This window comes from Mytilus trossulus, chromosome 5 (genome assembly GCF_036588685.1).
Source record: "Mytilus trossulus isolate FHL-02 chromosome 5, PNRI_Mtr1.1.1.hap1, whole genome shotgun sequence".
Taxonomy (NCBI): Eukaryota; Metazoa; Mollusca; class Bivalvia; order Mytilida; family Mytilidae; genus Mytilus; species Mytilus trossulus.
This window is the reverse complement of record NC_086377.1, coordinates 5,831,246-5,852,109: the sequence shown is the minus strand read 5'-3', so window position 1 is coordinate 5,852,109 and position 20,864 is coordinate 5,831,246. Positions and strand designations below refer to the sequence as shown.

The 20,864-nt window shown below is 31.3% G+C and overlaps 1 protein-coding gene across 1 annotated transcript; it reads left to right on the top strand.

Annotated features, from left to right (window-relative positions):
* Positions 1-1,814: 1,814 nt before the first annotated feature.
* On the top strand, positions 1,815-19,979 carry LOC134719343 (26S proteasome non-ATPase regulatory subunit 10-like). Its single transcript, XM_063582353.1, has 7 exons — positions 1,815-2,183; positions 7,752-7,850; positions 13,044-13,142; positions 14,627-14,725; positions 16,971-17,069; positions 19,313-19,411; positions 19,962-19,979. Exons 1-7 carry the CDS (start codon positions 1,815-1,817, stop codon positions 19,977-19,979), a joined length of 882 nt encoding a protein of 293 aa, XP_063438423.1.
* The last annotated feature ends 885 nt before the right edge of the window (positions 19,980-20,864 follow it).

Below are 20,864 nucleotides of genomic sequence, written 5' to 3'. Positions count from 1 at the left end.
GACTTTTAATGTGCGTATTGTTATGCTTTTACTTTTCTACACTGGTTAGAGGTATAGGGGGAGGGTTGAGATCTCACAAACATGTTTAACCCCGCCGCATTTTTGCGCCTGTCCCAAGTCAGGAGCCTCTGGCCTTTGTTAGTCTTGTATTATTTAAATTTTAGTTTCTTGTGTACAATTTGGAAATTAGTATGGCGTTCATTATCACTGAACTAGTATATATTTGTTTAGGGGCCAGCTGAAGGACGCCTCCAGGTGCGGGAATTTCTCGCTACATTGAAGACCTGTTGGTGACCTTCTGCTGTTGTGTTTTTTTATTTTGGTCGGGTTGTTGTCTCTTTGACACATTCCCCATTTCCATTCTCAATTTTATATATATATGCATCTGTATTGTCATACAGTACTTTATTAGCTTGAATATGTTAACATAAAATTTAGAATGGAAATGGGGTTTGTGTCAAAAAGGCAACAACCCGACCATAGAAAAAAAAACCAGCAGAAGATTACTAACAGGTCTTCAATGTTGCGAGAAATTCGCTCACCCGGAGGCGTCCTTCAGATGGCCCCTTAAAAAATATATACTAGTTCAGTGATAATGAAAGCCATACTAATTTCCAAATTGTACACAAGAAACTAAAATTAAAATAAAACAAGACTAACGAAGGCCAGAGGCTCCTGACTTGGGACAGGCGCAAAAATGCGACGGGGTTAAACATGTTTGTGAGATCTCAACCCTCCCCCTTTACCTCTTACCAATGTAGAAAAGTAAACGCATAACAGTACGCAAATTAAAATTCAGTTCAAGAGAAGTCCGAGTCTGAAAATGAAATAAGAAAATAAACAAAATGACAATAAAACATAAATAACAACAGACTACTAGCAGTTAACTGACATGCCAGCTCCAGACTTCAATTAAACTGACTGAAAGATTATGATTTCTTCATATGAACATCAGGCACAATCCTTCCCAATAGAGGTTTAGTATCATACCATCATAACATATATGAGAAGAACATAACCCGTGTCATGCCAACAACTGTTTTTAGAATAAATGTGTTTAGTTCCGATGCAAAGACCTTATCAGTGACTCAATATTAACGCCAACATATGCAATCTTTAATGACTTAACAATAGTATCGTAATTATATCCCTTCTTAATAAGTCTATTCAAAGGTTTTGTTAGTTTCTGAGGTGAATACTGACTTGCCAGTATTTTTAACACATATCAACATGATCATCTTTAATAAGAAAATTATGACCAAAAAATACATATTTGCTCCTTAAATTGTCAGGGTCTTGATGCAAAAGATAAAAGACAAAGATTATATATGTGGATGAAGTATCAAAAATGTAACATATTGTTTGTACAGGAAAGTAATTTTATAGACAAATTAAAAATAAATTTAGAATATGAATTTAAAGGTCAACAATATCACAGCGTTGGAACCTCACAATCAAAAGCAGTCTCAATTTTCATAAATAATGAGATAGATTGTAAGTTTAAAAATAAGTTTCAAGATGAGGAAGGCAGGTTAATTCTTTTTAATATTAAATTTGAAGACAGTATATATACTTTGGTCAATATTTATGCACCAAACATACCCAAAAAAAGAAATGTCTTCTTTAAAAAAGTTAAAAAGATGTTATAACTAAAAAAAGCTTAGGAATGGTCATTATAGACATGAATGACACCTAAAGTAATATAGACAACAAGCATAATATGTCAAAAAAGTCCTTTAAAGAAAAAAAAGCTCTACCCAGTTTAAAATCTTTAATAAAAATGCATAAGTTAAGTGATATATGGCGAGAAATACATGGCTAAAAAATGGAGAAGGAAAAATAACATCAATGAAGCATCAAGAATTGATTTCTTTTTAACCTGTCCTGAAATACGAACTCAAATAGAATCAACAGACATAAGACCAGCCATTATAACCCATACAGATCATCAAGCAATATCTCTTATGATGAAATGTAGATCACAACACAAAGGAAAAGGATATTTTAAAAAAAATAACTGTGTTTTAGAAAATAATGAGTATCAAAACATAGTTAAGAAACTTATAAAACAGTATGAATGTACAGTATTACTAACCAATGACATTGGACTTCAATGGGATCTCTTTAAAACAGAGATTCGAGACTATACTATAGCATTCTGTAAAAGGAAAGCACAAAACAATGTAAAAGGTATAAACATTTTAAAAAAAATAATAAATGTTTAAATTTGAAGTGCCAAGAAGATGTTATTGCCTATTTCAATGATAAAGTCAATAAATTATAAAATAAAATTAGTAATTCGGGTTCAGTTTTCTGTAATTATTTAATACTTCAGTTTCATTATGTATATCTCTTTCATATTCATTTGTTAAAATTTACTGTTTGCAATAGCATGAATTGTTCTGTATAATAAGGATGTTCTTATCCCGGGGATAAAAACAATGCCGTATTTGGCAAAACCTTTTCAATTTTTGATCTTCAGTGCTGTACAACTTTGTACTTTTTCACTTTCGATCTTTTATACCTTGGCGTTATGTATTCGGGTTTAGTTTTCTGTAATTAGTTAATACTTCAGTTTCTTTAGGTTAACTCTTTCATATACATTTGATAAAATTTACTGTTTGCAATAGCATGAATTGTTATATATAATAAGAATGTTCTTATCCCGGGCATATTAACAATGCCGTATTTGGCGAAACCTTTTCAACTTTGATTTACAGTGATGTACAACTTTGTACTTTTTTTCACTTTCGATCTTTTATATCTAGGCGTCACTGTTGACTTTGTGTGGACAAGGCGCATTTTTTTGGCGTATTGAATTTTAAACCTGATGCTTTTTGTTATCTATTAATCATGTTTTTCTTTGTCTAATATGTTCTCCTATTTATTTGTATTGTAGTCCTGTAATATTATGTTGTCATCTCAATGTTATATTTAACTTTGCCATTAAAGTGCGAGGTTTGGCATGCCACAAAACCAGGTTCAACCCACCACTTTTATTCCCCTTTAGACGTGTCCTGTACCAAGTCAGGAAGATGGCCATTGTTATGTTATTGTTCGTTTATGTGTGTGTTGCATTTTAATGTTGAGTCGTTTGTGTTTTCTCTTATTTTTGAGATATTGAGATAAGACGTGGCACGGTACTTGTCTATCTCAAATTCATGTATTTGGTTTTCATGTTATATTTGTTATTCTCGTGGTGTTTTGTCTGATGTTTGGTCCGTTTCTGTGTGTGTTACGTTTCGGTGTTATGTCGTTGTTCTCCTCTTATATTTAATGTGTTTCCCCCGGTTTTAGTTTGTTTCCCCGATTTTGTTTTTGTCCATGGATTTATGAGTTTTGAACAACGGTATACTACTATTGCCTTTAGACTATACTAAAGGGGCACACATTCGATCATTAATAAATAATCGAAGGGGAAGACAATACAAAATTCTTTTTAGGATGAGAAAAATCTAGGCAAACAAAAAAAACAATAACAGCTCTTAAAGATAAAGATGGGGAGATAAACAGAGATCCTACAAAAATATTGCAACTTGAAAGAGAATTTTATCAAAATATATACAAAAGTTCAAACCCTAACATAACTTATGTTAAAGATTACATTATGAATACAGTATTGATCATAAATTAACCAATAAAGAAAATGAAAGTATGTAAGGTCTATTAAGTATCCAGGAATGCACAGAATCTCTATTTAAAATGAAACTCAATAAAGCCCAATCCATTGATGGGTTAAGTGTAGTTTTACAAGATATTTTGGTAAGATCTGAAAGAATTTGCTTATATCACATTAAACTTTTCATATGAAAAAGGGGAGTTAACTATTTTACAAAAAATAGGAGTTATTTCCCTTCTACATAAAAAATATATCTTTAGATAACTATAGACCAATAACATTATCAAATGTAGATACAAAGATTGTAGCAGTCATTAGCACAAACAATTAGTAAAATATTACCACAAATTATTCATGGGGATCAAAATGGGTGTGTTAAAAATAGATATATTGGATATAACATTAGACAAATTCAAGATATAATTGATTTTGCAGAAAAAATCAAAATAGAGGGTGCTCTTTCTTAGATTTCTCAAAAGCTTTTGATTCTTTAGAGTGGGATTTCATGTTTTTAGCTTTAAAAAAATTTGGATTCAAAAGTTCAATGTTGAAATGGATTAAAGTTCTATATACTGATATTAAAAGCTAGGTTATAAACAATGGTTGGATTTCAAAACCTGTTATCATTTTTCGTGGGATTAGGCAAGGGTACCCATGCAGTGCGATTATTTTTGTAATTGCTGTTGAAATTTTAGCATGTAGGATCAGGCAAGATCATGACCTCGAAGGCTTTGCAATTAAAGTTGATGACATAACTCACACATTAAAAATTAGTCAACTAGCAGATGGTACCACTCTTTTTCTTAGAACAAAACAAGACATTTCAAAAGCACTCAATATGATTGAAACATTTGGAACATTGTCAGGTTTGAAATTAAACAGAGCTAAAACGGAGGGTGTTTAGCTTGGGAAGCAAAAAAAAAAACTGCAACGATAAACATGAAAATATTAATTGGACAAATATACCTGTAAAGAGCCTAGGTATATATTTTGGTCATAATAAAAAAGAGTGTCGAAGATTAAATGCTGAAAAAACTTTTTAGAACAATCAGCAAAAAATATTCTTAATTGGAAAAAGAGAAACTTTACCATGATAGGGAGGATAACAGTTACTAAATCATTAATTATTCCTAATATTACATGTTTAGCATCTGTCAAAACCATAGATAAAGAGTATTTAAACCAGTTTAAAAAAAATGATAGATGAATTTTTATGGAATAACAAAACAGAAAAAGTTTAACGCTCCGTACTAAATTACGACAATTAAATGGGGGATTAAAAATGATTAATTTAGAGAAATACATAGAAACAATAGAAATAGGTTGGATTAAAATATTAAATGCAGAGCAATTATTAAACCGAACGGTAATACCAAAATTTTGTTTAAAAAAGTTTGGAAACAATCTTCTTATATTCAAATGAATCTGGATAGTATAAATTTTAATACCAGTTACAAACTCCTGACGGAGTTTAGCGTTGATATCACCTTGTTATTTAACAGCTCTGAACATGTCCTGTAATAAAACATCAGGAGATTCTTCAAGTGGTGTAGGAGTTCTGGATCCATGAACAAATTTATAATGTTATTTACTAACAAAATTTTGACTGTTCAGATTGTCGCTGTGGTGCCGAATGACAATATAGGCAATACCATATCGCAAAATTAATTTTGAAGCCTGAAAACCGAACGCCATCTTTGCTACATTAGATAATAAAAACCGAAGATTCATTCTAATGAACTGCCCGTTTATACAAATGCAATAACAAGTATTCAAAACAAACGTTAAGTATTTGTGGTTGCATCGGTCCACAAAACAAAACATTTTGGTCATCTTCATAAATATATTAACCTTTAAGAAACAACGGATGTTCAGAACAAAGATATTGATTTGACGACTGCTTTTGATGTCTGCATATGAAATATATTGTTTAAAAAAACTATCTTTAAATGAATTCATCAGATACAATGTTTTCAATGAAATTTGTTTTATTTTTAAGTACTATAATACGGAATTGTGTCACTTCTTTCTAAATGAATGCAGTAAACATTAAGTAATTAAGGTTATTTATAACAGCAATATGATTTTTTTTCAGTTGATATGCTTTATGTTTGTAATCTTTCTTTCATTTGAACGAATGAAAGAAACATGTTAAATTTCTTGATATACGTTACTCCACATTTCACTTACTTTGAAATACAACTACATAGATTTCGTTACTAAAAAACACTTAGTCAAAGATTTGTATATGATAATTACTCAACATAAGCAATATTTGATTGATTGATTGTTGGTTGCTGTACGCCACATTAACACAAAAAGGCTATAACGCGGCGATAAGCAATATTTGCGACAATCACCCAATTTATGTATTACATTTTTACGCAGGGAAAGACACCACTAGATTTACTCGAAGATAAATGCACAACATATGACTGGTGCATTACAAACGACGAGGTATGATGTACATGTGTAATAAAGTAAAACTATATCTTAGTAAAAATGCAGTTGTATGCAAAATCTACAAAAAGCAATTGCACTCCACATATATTAGAGACATTCATTTTATTCAAAATTTATAAAAAGGAGTCATAAACGTTACTGTCTTCTTGTGAATATAAATTTGGGTCGATATTTTATTGAATGTTTTTATTGTTACAATTTTTTTACCTATTTTTGAAATTTTGCTTTGCAATTAGAATTATTTAGTACTTATGAAGTTGAATGAAAAGATTATGAGTCTGCAAAAAAAAAAGAAGAGACGAGTATCTTAGAGTTGAAATGTCAAAAGCTGTTGAAGATGCCTTTCAATTTTTTTTTTTAATAATAACATCAATAACAAATAATTACATTATATAATTACATGTATGTTTCATAACAATCTTTACTTGTGATTGGCTGACAATAGTGAATAATCACAAGACATTCAAATGCAGCGAAAATGATGTAAACAGCAAAAATAGTAGATTATTTTTGGTTTGTTTCAAACGCGTGTGCATTATTTGCGTAATATGAGTAACACAATACATCATTAAAATGTAATTTAAGCCATAACAAATTGTAATTGATTATTGACAAACACATCTTCATAGTGTGCAAAGAAAGCAAAAATATGTTGTTATATTCTAATAGCCAAATTGAACTTTTAATACCATTGCTTCCCTTTACAGAAATATATATTGTGCATATTAAATTGTGCATATTAAATTGTGCATGCCAGCGTCATGTTTTAATTCACATCATCAATTATTGTATATATAATATAATTATAAATGACTGTCAAAGCTAGAATAAGTTAAGTTGTGAAAATAATAAGCAACTAAAACTACTTAATCAGCAAACCTCCTTAAATACAAAACCAAACATATATTATGTCGTGAGAGTTATTTTCCATAGACAACTATTTAGAATGTTTGTAAATTGAGTTTAAAGTTTACATGCAATAAGAAATATGATTCCGCAAATTAAATAAAGGAATAAATAGATTTTGTAATAATGATTCTACGTAATTTATTCAATCCAGCCTAGCAATGATAAGTGATTTCAGAAAATCAATGTCTGCATTAAGTTAAAAATAATTTACTAAGTCATTTTTGGAATAGTTTTACTAAATTCAAGTAATTCGTTTTACTGCAAACTATTTGATTTACTTAAACATGCTGAATCAACTAAACAAGTAAAACAAAGCAAAATCAAGTGACTGTATGTTAAAGAAATGTTAATATGTATGTAATATAATTACTAAGTACTTTTAAGATTGTATACGGGGTCATACATCACATTATCTGCATTAATGCATTAAAGAAGAATTTAATTTGTACGCATCATGTCCTTTTACTTGTTACGTTGATGGTATTTTCTAATTTATTGCCTTCCACCTTGAATTGAATTGTATGATTGAAATGGTTATATTGAAGCATTAAAAATCTGTTGGAAAAAAAAATATCCGTAACATAAATATACACTGTAACTAGAAAATATCTTCTGTTGTTTGTTCCGTCTCTTAAAAACGTAGCTTGTTCAACTAATTATAACAGTACAAACTAGTAGTTATGTTTAAATTTCGTGATAGTTGTCATGCTGAGACAAGACAGTCAAGTTATCATGATTGACTCCTTATTTTTTGTTAAAGGGTAATTCGCCTTTGCATCAAGCTGCAAGTAGAGGAGAAGAGAATATGGTTAAAGCTTTGGTAGGTCTTGGAGCCAATGTGTCAGCTGTTAATATAGAGGTAATACATTAGTTTTGTTTTAATTGTAAATCTGACATGGAATTGTTTGATTGTATATTGATATACACTATACTAATTATTATATTTTAACAAGGTAAATATGTTATTTTTAAAGTGGAAAGTACGATAATATTTTACATGTTTAATCAAATTGAATATTATAGGTTAGATTTCAGATAATATCAGAAATTCAGTTTTCAATAGTAACTCCTTTTACGGTTAAAACTACCACTTTTACTCTGAAGTTTTGACAAAAAGTATAACTTAGAATGGAAGTTGCATATGCACTTCTATTTTTTCAAAGGTCAACATATAGTACTCGGGGACATAATGTCAACGTGAATATGCGTCAAACCTCTTAGAATTTGAACTTTCACGAAATGTCAAAATCAAAAACTCCAACAAACCAGACGAATGGACAACAACTGTCGTGTAGAGTGTACACACTGCTGTGCACATCGACGTTTTGAGCGATTAATGGACCCGTCTAAAGCAACGAACTTATTACCAATAGCGTAAACTTACAATCTGACTCGGTACCTTCTAACAACTGTAATACACATTGTTTGGATAGTAATTAACATAAATAAGGCGTGTTAACCTTATTGTTTTATTTTTCATTTAAAAAAACAACACGGTCACATAATTTTGTCAATAAAATTATAGTTACATGTAAATAACTATATTATATCAAAAATTAAAGATAAATGAGCAAACACAGAAAAGGAAAATGTGGGGAATATGAAAAAACAGCGTTATTCATTTTAAAAATGAAAAAGGAGGTGTATCAGGGACGCGCATATGGTTTCCCGAAAGAGGAAGCGCGGTGGTTTTATTAGTAAAAAGGTTATATATGCATATCTGTTCTGCTAAATGTTGATTTATATGCATTCATCGTATGTCTTTCATTGTCCAGCATTTTGTTGTACATACGATGTATCTAATTCCTCTTTTTGCAAGTTGTTTAATTCCCTCTTATTACAAGACTACATGCATGTATCATTTGTATATATTCCTGTTTTACCGCCTAAACTATTTACAGATTTCAAATTCATTAGTTGTTGAAAGTTTTAAAATCTATGGTAAAGCCTGTATCAAAGATTTTTTTTTCTGTGTGAAGTGCGTCTTTGGTCATACTTTAGGTAAACATTTTGTTTCTCGAATAATCGATATTAAAATTGCATAAATCTATTAGAAAAAAAAACTCCAACAAAAAATAACCAGTTCCTCTCTAAAATAGGCAACTACAAGCGTCAACCATAATGTGAACACTCATCAGATATCTCAACATAATGAAAGACTACAGCCAGTACTTTCAAGTATTTCAAAATCTCTTGATAACTAAAGATTTTTAATATATTGACTTTGTGTTCATTAACAAATCGTTTAAATAACTTATAGTTACTCGTATAGTATGAACATGCATTAACGTAATTTTATCCATGTATCTTACGTCATTCTATTGTTCCTGATGTGGATTATTTCTAGGAATCCACTCATCATTGCGTTTACTTAAATTAACTTATTTTGTTACTGTCAACTATTAGCTCGCTATCTATTATCCTCTTCAAAATGAGTTGTATCTAGCTTTTCTAGTTGAGGACTCTCTATTTGAAAATGTTTTGAACTTATCTGTTTCAATACCGACTAACTTCATAACATCCTTTATCCAATTAGCTATATTATTACACGAGGCACCTATGTGTGGTTAAACATGTGTTAAACTAAAGTTCTTAGTAATGGATTTGGCTTAGATTTATCCTTCACCCGAACAAGTCCCTTCATTGCTTATTTGCATAAATCTTATATCTAGTCTAGCTATTTTAGAAGATCTTTTTGGACCAGCTATTGCTAAAAGAATAGTTAAGTTCTTGGTAAATGTTTGAAAATTCAAATCAGGGTTAACAGTATGAGAAATGAGAAACCTTAGAACAATATCAACATGATTAATGTCCTACATTTCTTGATATTTAGGTAAAGATGGATTTTTCCTCAAAATGCCCTTCATTAAGTTTTTACTACCTTGCATATTTGTTCTTGGTTTTTGTTTTGAATTTGTGGGGTTGAAAGGGACAGACTCATCTGAATTGATTTCACTAGAAATCTTAGGAAAAGCAGCTGTTGAGATGAGACAAAAACTGATTTCTTTTTGTTTATTAGAAAACTTAAACTTTCGAAAAGCTTTATTGTTAATTGTGTTTCTAAATGACATTTCTCTTTTGATTGGTTCATTATTAAGATATCGTTTACGTAAACCACTAGACGTTTACCCAGTCGTCTTGGAAAACTTGTTTGGACTTTCATAAATTTTGTGAATACTAGTGGGCCGACTGGAATTCGAAAGGGAACTACCTGCAATTGATAACTCTTTTCCTGCCAGTTAAACTGGCCTTATTTTTTATATTGTTTTAACACTGGAACGGTCAATTATGCTTCCGTCAGATTCATTCGTATCATCCAGTGTAATTTTTGGATTAAATCTGTTACTGAATGAATCACTTCAACTTTGAAATGATTGTACATCAAATGATTGTTCAACTGCTTTAAATTTGTTACTGGGACTTGGAAAATACCCCTGACTTTGGGATATCTGACATATTGCTTTTTTTTTCTAACAATGATAGCATTTCTTGATTGATCAATACCGTTTTCTCTTTGTCGGAAAAAAGTTTGGGGCTCTGAAGTTGTCTTGGCGGCATTTGACAGAATTTTAGTTTCAGACACTGAACTAAACTAAGACTTAAGGATCTGATGTTAAACAACCGCAGTTCTTGAAAAACAGTTTTGTTCCACTTCTCCAGTTAAGTGAGCAAAATGTTCGGTTGTAACGAGGAATATGCTTACTTCATGAATATTTACCTGTTGTATGCTTACTTCTTAGGATTAAACCCCTTCCTTGAAATCCCTAGTATCGATCTTGACTGTCCTCTGCCTCTTTCCTTGCCGCTGCAAACACTGGTCATTGCCACGGCCACCATTTTCATGACCACCACTGAAGTTACCATTACCCAATATAGATGATCTTTTTTTTGGAACGGCTTACAGTTTAAAGTAGGCTAAACAATTCCCTGTCGTCCTTGTTTTCTTCAGTGAGCAGTTTCCTGAATTTGCGGCCAAATAGTTTATGAAAGAATAATCGATTTCAGCCATATTAAATTTTACGAGATCAAAAAATTTTTTCAACCTGAAGTTGGTACAGACGCTATAGTTGATACGGTGTATTTGATTATCAAAAGTCAAACTTCGCCAGGAATCCTTACAGACAAGCATTTTAATGCCAAAGGACGATATTCATTTCTAAAAGCGTTAATTTATGACTTGGATGAAAGGTTGTCAAATTGACACTCATACCACATCTTATATCTATGTGTAGGGTTCTAATGATAAGGCGTTCAACCCCCAATTTATACTATACCGGTTAACCGGTTAATCGGTCGAACGATTATTCGAGTAACCGGTTAGGCAAACGTGTACGATTTGACAACACTACTCATTACATATCCACCGTCATATAAATTGAGATGTTAATAAGACATTAATAATCAGAGAAAAACATGACTGTGTGCAAAGCCATAATAAAGGGATCCACATAGTGTGGAACAGATAAGTACATATATGTATGACAAAACTATTTGGTAGGATTTTAATTAACTGCTGATGAAATCAATGTATAATAACAAACACACAATTCAAAGATCTAACCTTTCACAAAAAATTACCTTAAGGATTGATTTTAATTTATCATCCGGATGTAATCGTTTTAACATTTACTTAAGTTTCTAAATCAATATCACATTAGAACGTTTGTTAAATGTACAACTGCAAATAACTTTCTATAGATTTTTATAAGAACATTGATAATTCAAACGAGACTAACAAATACAGACTGAGTATATATTTTCTTAGTACTGCTGTGACTAATTAAATACATATACCTTTTTTTTCTACTTGTATCTGAGAAATACTTCTGATTGCACTGATTGATTTCATTTAGAACAATCTTTGATCAATGCAATATAGTTTTTTATCGTTAACCGTAACATAGATACGCAACATTAAACATTGTAGATAAGTCCTTTTTATCAAGGACACTATTTATTTATTAATTTAATGATACTTTTGCAGATTATAATTTCTTTTTAGTAAATGCCTTAAATTTATATTTTTAAAAAATGCCTGTAAAAAATGACTTAATTACATACGAACAGACAGACTGCGTAACACTGAGTTGATCCCAATTGTACTAGAAGGATAAGCAGATTCAGTACTAAAACAGCGTTTTTATCAAGGACACTATTTATTTATTTATTTAATGATACTTTTGCAGATTATAATTTCTTTTTAGTAAATGCCTTAAATTTATATTTTTAAAAAATGCCTGTAAAAAATGACTTAATTACATACGAACAGACAGACTGCGTAACACTGAGTTGATCCCAATTGTACTAGAAGGATAAGCAGATTCAATTCTAAAACAGCGTAAGTAATTAGGATTATACTACATATCTGTTTACAAGATTTTAAACCACATGCATATGTTGCTATTTTCACATCGTATTTGCTGACGGTTTCGTGATTGTGACCGAATTTTATAGGGAACCTCTATGTTTGTCTTTATAATTCTTTACGAATCAGTTTTTGAGTAATTCGCCTGTTGACATGAATATAAAACAATGTGATTCAACAATTTGGATTATATAAACATCATAAAATTGGATACAGGTAAAATGTAGATCCATACAAGTGAGAGATTTAGCTAGCAATACAATCATATTTCATCCACCATTTTTTACGCAGGAAATGTCTTTGCCAAGACAGGAATATGAAAGTTGTTGTCCATTTGTTTTAATGTGTTTGCAATTTTGTTTTTCTATTTCCTTGGTACTTTCGATTGGAATGTTCCTAAGAGCTTGTTTTTGTATTGTTCACTTTGTTAAATTTTTTTTTTCGTATTTTGGATTTTTATAAGAAATTAAAAAAGTTCACCATTGATATACAGTTATACTTCATTCTTTACTGTTCTTTATATGTGTACACATTCATTTTTTTCTTGTTATATATATATACTGGTATAGCTTCGCACTTTTCAATATCTAATTACAATCTTGTTCTTGGTGTTTAGTTGCATTATATGATGATGTCACATTATCTGTTAAATCTATAAACTGCTGTTGTATGTATTTTGTAATTAAGGGAGCTAGTCCTCTTCACAAAGCAGCAATGCAAGGAAGTGTTAACATCACAGATATTTTGATTCGCAATACCGCCACAGTCAATGTTACTGACAGTAATGTAAGTAAAAACAGAAATAAGATATAATGATAACTATCTGAAAGGTACCAAGATTATAACTTAGTATGCTAGACGCGCGTTACGTCTACATAAGACTCATCAGTGACGCTTATATCAAAATATTTATAAAGCAAAATAATGGGAACATACCTTGCGGCATGTATATAAGGTTAACTGCTAGGTTAGCACTGTATTCAGAATATTACATTTCATACCATCAGTTACATTGCTGTTTATTCATAAGGAAGATGTTTCAAAAGTTTTTTTTATAATAGTCAAGTCATAATCACTTCTTTTCTTTTATCATCCTACATCTCATGTTAATCATATATATAGTACTAATGATCACAAAAAAGAGCAACAACTACGATGATGTTCAAACCTTAAAAAACATAGAATCGAAACAGGGGTTTGTATCACACCTGTTTACTTGTTTTGGAGGCCTAAACAACATGGAATGTTTGGAAAGTGGTTTGGAAACTTACTGGCTAATTAACATTAGAAGTGAACTGAATGTATTGCAATTGCCAAAAGATGGACAATAGATATCTGGCAATAATTGGTAATTACAAATGTGTACCTGAGTGGATCATATCAAGTGAACTTTACTGTGTTTTCATTTTATCAGTTTCTGCTGGGACATAAAAAAGAGTGCTGTAAAAAATCCAGTTAAGGTTTAATTTATTCAGGATATGCAGTCATTTGAGCCTGAAGGTCCACACGAACCTAAACATATCAAAAGGGTGTATATTTTTCTTTAAATAAAGCATGATTTGAAAGTAGATGTTATTCTTCGGAATCTTTTAAATTTTTCGAATATTCGACGAATATTTGAGTCAGAAAACACATATTTCATTTTATCAAGAACTAAAGATTGTTGTTGCCGATAAAACACCAACGTCTAGAAGCATTGAATCAATACAAGCAAGTCGCATAACAATTGTTTGTGGTTTTGTGTTTGCATTTTTGCATCGAGTGCGGAAGGTTTTGGTTTTGAAAAGGTGAAAAGTTACAAAAAGACGGGCTTCTTTTGACCTCTTTACAAAAAGTTGTACTTTGACTCTCATCCCAAAAAAAAGATTAAGACATAACTCTCTTAACCAACTGGATTATTCTGACTCCCTTCAATTTTGATTACACAGTATAAGGTAAAGTTATTGAGGAAAGAATGAAATTATTTCTTCAAAATTTATAGATCCAGATCAGACGGAACATGTTTCTGCTAGATACATTGACAAAACACTTTGATTCATTGCTGAAATTAAAAGTGTTACCATATAACAGAATTATCCAGTTCTAATATTACTTGTCGATTTCGAAACGGCCTTTGATACGCTAGAAGCAAACGATTCACGAATAAACATAATGAAACAATGCAATACATCTTGACTTTTTTGGTGTCGGGGTTTCATCTACGTTCTGTATTGATATCGCATCTTCTGTTAATACATTTTTCATTGATATCGTATGCATCTTATATAAAGGGAACAACTCCTCTTCATCATGCAGCAATGGAAGGAAATATAAAACTCACAGAACTTTTGATCAGGAATAATGCTGATGTGAATGCTACTGACAATGTGGTATGTTATTACATAAATTTAGAAATGTTTATTATTTCATTTAGAGTACTCCTTGCTAAATGCACTTTGGTTTCTATCAATTGCCGTAGCATAGATGCGCAACATTATACATTTTAGATAGGCCCTTTTTATCAATGGAACTTTTAGTTGTCCCAAATTTTAACCTTTACAAAATTCCCCTTATTTAGAAAATACCTGTAAAAAAGTGTCTTTAGAGATACTAAAAGTCAGACTGAGTAACACTGAATTAATCTAAATATAATAGAAATGATAGGTCACGGCGCATTTTTTAAGCTATATGTTATGTTATAGATAATGCATAGTTTAAGGTTGTTCTTGTCGTAGAACACACCGAGGGGTGTCAGGATTGATCAAATGAATAACCGACCGTGCTAACTTGATTGAAATTGTTTATTTTTACAATCCAAGATGGCGAAATACAACCATACCACCTTAAAAAAATCAGTGTTTGAATAATTCGGTGTTACACATATATATACAACAGCGTAACGTATCAGTTTTGATTATGTTAACACCATATACTATGTATAGATGGTAGATGAATACTAGTGACATGTATAGCTGTAATCAAACATGTTTAATCCAACATTTTATACATATGAAAATGTCTGTGCCTAATCAGGAATGTGAAAGTTGTTATCCATTTGTTTGATATGTTTGAGATTTAGTTTTGCTTTTTTTTTTTAGAACTTTCGATTGGAATTTGATTTTTGTTGTTTACTTTGTTTATTTTGTTGGTATTTCGAATTTCAAAAAGGAAAGGAAAAGAGTTCAACAATGATATACAGTTAAACGTATTTCTTTTTTCTTTTCTTTATAGGTGTACACATGTATTATTTGTTTTTCTTGTTGTATATATCATGGTATAGCTTCGCACTTTTCAATAACTTAAAATAAGCTGGTTTTTGGTTTTTATTTCCATTATATGATGATATCACATCATTTGTTTAATCTATGCACTGATAACTGTTATTGCATGTATTTTGTAATAAAGGGAGCTACTCTTATCCACAAGGCAGCAATATAAGGGAATATTAAAGTCGCAGATATTTCGATTTGGAATAACGCCAAGTCAATGTTACTGACAAAGATCAATAACACCAATGACTAGATTGCTTGATTGTTGGTTGCTTAACGTCCAGTGGCAAATATTTCATGCATATTCAGGACGAGAACAAGTTAACAATAAATATTATAGGTAGGTTGTTATAATAGAGGATGATGGTCGGGGAAATTTGGACTGCCACTGGAAAATGAGGGTATATTGGATAGAGACAGAAATTTTGCTTTGCAACAGGCCACCTACGGACCCCTCAAAGAGTTGTTGCAAGGGTCCGTAGGTGGCCTGTTGCAAGGCAAAATTTCTGTCTCTATCCATGTCTCTATTCAAAGTGCTGTAAAAAATCCAGTTAAGGTTTAATTTATTCAGGATATGCAGTCATTTGAGCCTGAAGGTCCACACGAACCTAAACATATCAAAAGGGTGTATATTTTTCTTTAAATAAAGCATGATTTGAAAGTAGATGTTATTCTTCGGAATCTTTTAAATTTTTCGAATATTCGACGAATATTTGAGTCAGAAAACACATATTTCATTTTATCAAGAACTAAAGATTGTTGTTGCCGATAAAACACCAACGTCTAGAAGCATTGAATCAATACAAGCAAGTCGCATAACAATTGTTTGTGGTTTTGTGTTTGCATTTTTGCATCGAGTGCGGAAGGTTTTGGTTTCGAAAAGGTGAAAAGTTACAAAAAGACGGGCTTCTTTTGACCTCTTTACAAAAAGTTGTACTTTGACTCTCATCCCCAAAAAAAGATTAAGACATAACTCTCTTAACCAACTGGATTATTCTGACTCCCTTCAATTTTGTTTACACAGTATAAGGTAAAGTTATTGAGGAAAGAATGAAATTATTTCTTCAAAATTTATAGATCCAGATCAGACGGAACATGTTTCTGCTAGATACATTGACAAAACACTTTGATTCATTGCTGAAATTAAAAGTGTTACCATATAACAGAATTATCCAGTTCTAATATTACTTGTCGATTTCGAAACGGCCTTTGATACAATAGAAGCAAACGATTCACGAATAAACATAATGAAACAATGCAATACATCTTGACTTTTTTGGTGTCGGGGTTTCATCTACGTTCTGTATTGATATCGCATCTTCTGTTAATACATTTTTCATTGATATCGTATGCATCTTATATAAAGGGAACAACTCCTCTTCATCATGCAGCAATGGAAGGAAATATAAAACTCACAGAACTTTTGATCAGGAATAATGCTGATGTGAATGCTACTGACAATGTGGTATGTTATTACATAAATTTAGAAATGTTTATTATTTCATTTAGAGTACTCCTTGCTAAATGCACTTTGGTTTCTATCAATTGCCGTAGCATAGATGCGCAACATTATACATTTTAGATAGGCCCTTTTTATCAATGGAACTTTTAGTTGTCCCAAATTTTAACCTTTACAAAATTCCCCTTATTTAGAAAATACCTGTAAAAAAGTGTCTTTAGATACTAAAAGTCAGACTGAGTAACACTGAATTAATCTAAATATAATAGAAATGATAAGTCACGGCGCATTTTTTAAGCTATATGTTATGTTATAGATAATGCATAGTTTAAGGTTGTTCTTGTCGTAGAACACACCGAGGGGTGTCAGGATTGATCAAATGAATAACCGACCGTGCTAACTTGATTGAAATTGTTTATTTTTACAATCCAAGATGGCGAAAGACACCCATACCACCTTAAAAAAATCAGTGTTTGAATAATTCGGTGTTACACATATATATACAACAGCGTAACGCATCAGTTTTGATTATGTTAACACCATATACTATGTATAGATGGTAGATGAATACTAGTGACATGTATAGCTGTAATCAAACATGTTTAATCCAACATTTTATACATATGAAAATGTCTGTGCCTAATCAGGAATGTGAAAGTTGTTATCCATTTGTTTGATATGTTTGAGATTTAGTTTTGCTTTTTTTTTTTAGAACTTTCGATTGGAATTTGATTTTTGTTGTTTACTTTGTTTATTTTGTTGGTATTTCGAATTTCAAAAAGGAAAGGAAAAGAGTTCAACAATGATATACAGTTAAACGTATTTCTTTTTTCTTTTCTTTATAGGTGTACACATGTATTATTTGTTTTTCTTGTTGTATATATCATGGTATAGCTTCGCACTTTTCAATAACTTAAAATAAGCTGGTTTTTGGTTTTTATTTCCATTATATGATGATATCACATCATTTGTTTAATCTATGCACTGATAACTGTTATTGCATGTATTTTGTAATAAAGGGAGCTACTCTTATCCACAAGGCAGCAATATAAGGGAATATTAAAGTCGCAGATATTTCGATTTGGAATAACGCCAAGTCAATGTTACTGACAAAGATCAATAACACCAATGACTAGATTGCTTGATTGTTGGTTGCTTAACGTCCAGTGGCAAATATTTCATGCATATTCAGGACGAGAACAAGTTAACAATAAATATTATAGGTAGGTTGTTATAATAGAGGATGATGGTCGGGGAAATTTGGACTGCCACTGGAAAATGAGGGTATATTGGATAGAGACAGAAATTTTGCTTTGCAACAGGCCACCTACGGACCCCTCAAAGAGTTGTTGCAAGGGTCCGTAGGTGGCCTGTTGCAAGGCAAAATTTCTGTCTCTATCCATGTCTCTATTCAAAGTGCTGTAAAAAATCCAGTTAAGGTTTAATTTATTCAGGATATGCAGTCATTTGAGCCTGAAGGTCCACACGAACCTAAACATATCAAAAGGGTGTATATTTTTCTTTAAATAAAGCATGATTTGAAAGTAGATGTTATTCTTCGGAATCTTTTAAATTTTTCGAATATTCGACGAATATTTGAGTCAGAAAACACATATTTCATTTTATCAAGAACTAAAGATTGTTGTTGCCGATAAAACACCAACGTCTAGAAGCATTGAATCAATACAAGCAAGTCGCATAACAATTGTTTGTGGTTTTGTGTTTGCATTTTTGCATCGAGTGCGGAAGGTTTTGGTTTCGAAAAGGTGAAAAGTTACAAAAAGACGGGCTTCTTTTGACCTCTTTACAAAAAGTTGTACTTTGACTCTCATCCCCAAAAAAAGATTAAGACATAACTCTCTTAACCAACTGGATTATTCTGACTCCCTTCAATTTTGTTTACACAGTATAAGGTAAAGTTATTGAGGAAAGAATGAAATTATTTCTTCAAAATTTATAGATCCAGATCAGACGGAACATGTTTCTGCTAGATACATTGACAAAACACTTTGATTCATTGCTGAAATTAAAAGTGTTACCATATAACAGAATTATCCAGTTCTAATATTACTTGTCGATTTCGAAACGGCCTTTGATACAATAGAAGCAAACGATTCACGAATAAACATAATGAAACAATGCAATACATCTTGACTTTTTTGGTGTCGGGGTTTCATCTACGTTCTGTATTGATATCGCATCTTCTGTTAATACATTTTTCATTGATATCGTATGCATCTTATATAAAGGGAACAACTCCTCTTCATCATGCAGCAATGGAAGGAAATATAAAACTCACAGAACTTTTGATCAGGAATAATGCTGATGTGAATGCTACTGACAATGTGGTATGTTATTACATAAATTTAGAAATGTTTATTATTTCATTTAGAGTACTCCTTGCTAAATGCACTTTGGTTTCTATCAATTGCCGTAGCATAGATGCGCAACATTATACATTTTAGATAGGCCCTTTTTATCAATGGAACTTTTAGTTGTCCCAAATTTTAACCTTTACAAAATTCCCCTTATTTAGAAAATACCTGTAAAAAAGTGTCTTTAGATACTAAAAGTCAGACTGAGTAACACTGAATTAATCTAAATATAATAGAAATGATAAGTCACGGCGCATTTTTTAAGCTATATGTTATGTTATAGATAATGCATAGTTTAAGGTTGTTCTTGTCGTAGAACACACCGAGGGGTGTCAGGATTGATCAAATGAATAACCGACCGTGCTAACTTGATTGAAATTGTTTATTTTTACAATCCAAGATGGCGAAAGACACCCATACCACCTTAAAAAAATCAGTGTTTGAATAATTCGGTGTTACACATATATATACAACAGCGTAACGCATCAGTTTTGATTATGTTAACACCATATACTATGTATAGATGGTAGATGAATACTAGTGACATGTATAGCTGTAATCAAACATGTTTAATCCAACATTTTATACATATGAAAATGTCTGTGCCTAATCAGGAATGTGAAAGTTGTTATCCATTTGTTTGATATGTTTGAGATTTAGTTTTGCTTTTTTTTTTTAGAACTTTCGATTGGAATTTGATTTTTGTTGTTTACTTTGTTTATTTTGTTGGTATTTCGAATTTCAAAAAGGAAAGGAAAAGAGTTCAACAATGATATACAGTTAAACGTATTTCTTTTTTCTTTTCTTTATAGGTGTACACATGTATTATTTGTTTTTCTTGTTGTATATATCATGGTATAGCTTCGCACTTTTCAATAACTTAAAATAAGCTGGTTTTTGGTTTTTATTTCCATTATATGATGATATCACATCATTTGTTTAATCTATGCACTGATAACTGTTATTGCATGTATTTTGTAATAAAGGGAGCTACTCTTATCCACAAGGCAGCAATATAAGGGAATATTAAAGTCGCAGATATTTCGATTTGGAATAACGCCAAGTCAATGTTACTGACAAAGATCAATAACACCAATGACTAGATTGCTTGATTGTTGGTTGCTTAACGTCCAGTGGCAAATATTTCATGCATATTCAGGACGAGAACAAGTAAACAATAAATATTATAGGTAGGTTGTTATAATAGAGGATGATGGTCGGGGAAATTTGGACTGCCACTGGAAAATGAGGGTATATTGGATAGAGACAGAAATTTTGCCTTGCAACAGGCCACCTAAGGACCCCTCAAAGAGTTGTTGCAAGGGTTCTCAATGTGCAAAGAGCATGGCACTCTCTTTACACGAGGCATCGGATTCAAGGCAGCAATATAAGGGAATATTAGAGTCGCAGATATTTCGATTTGGAA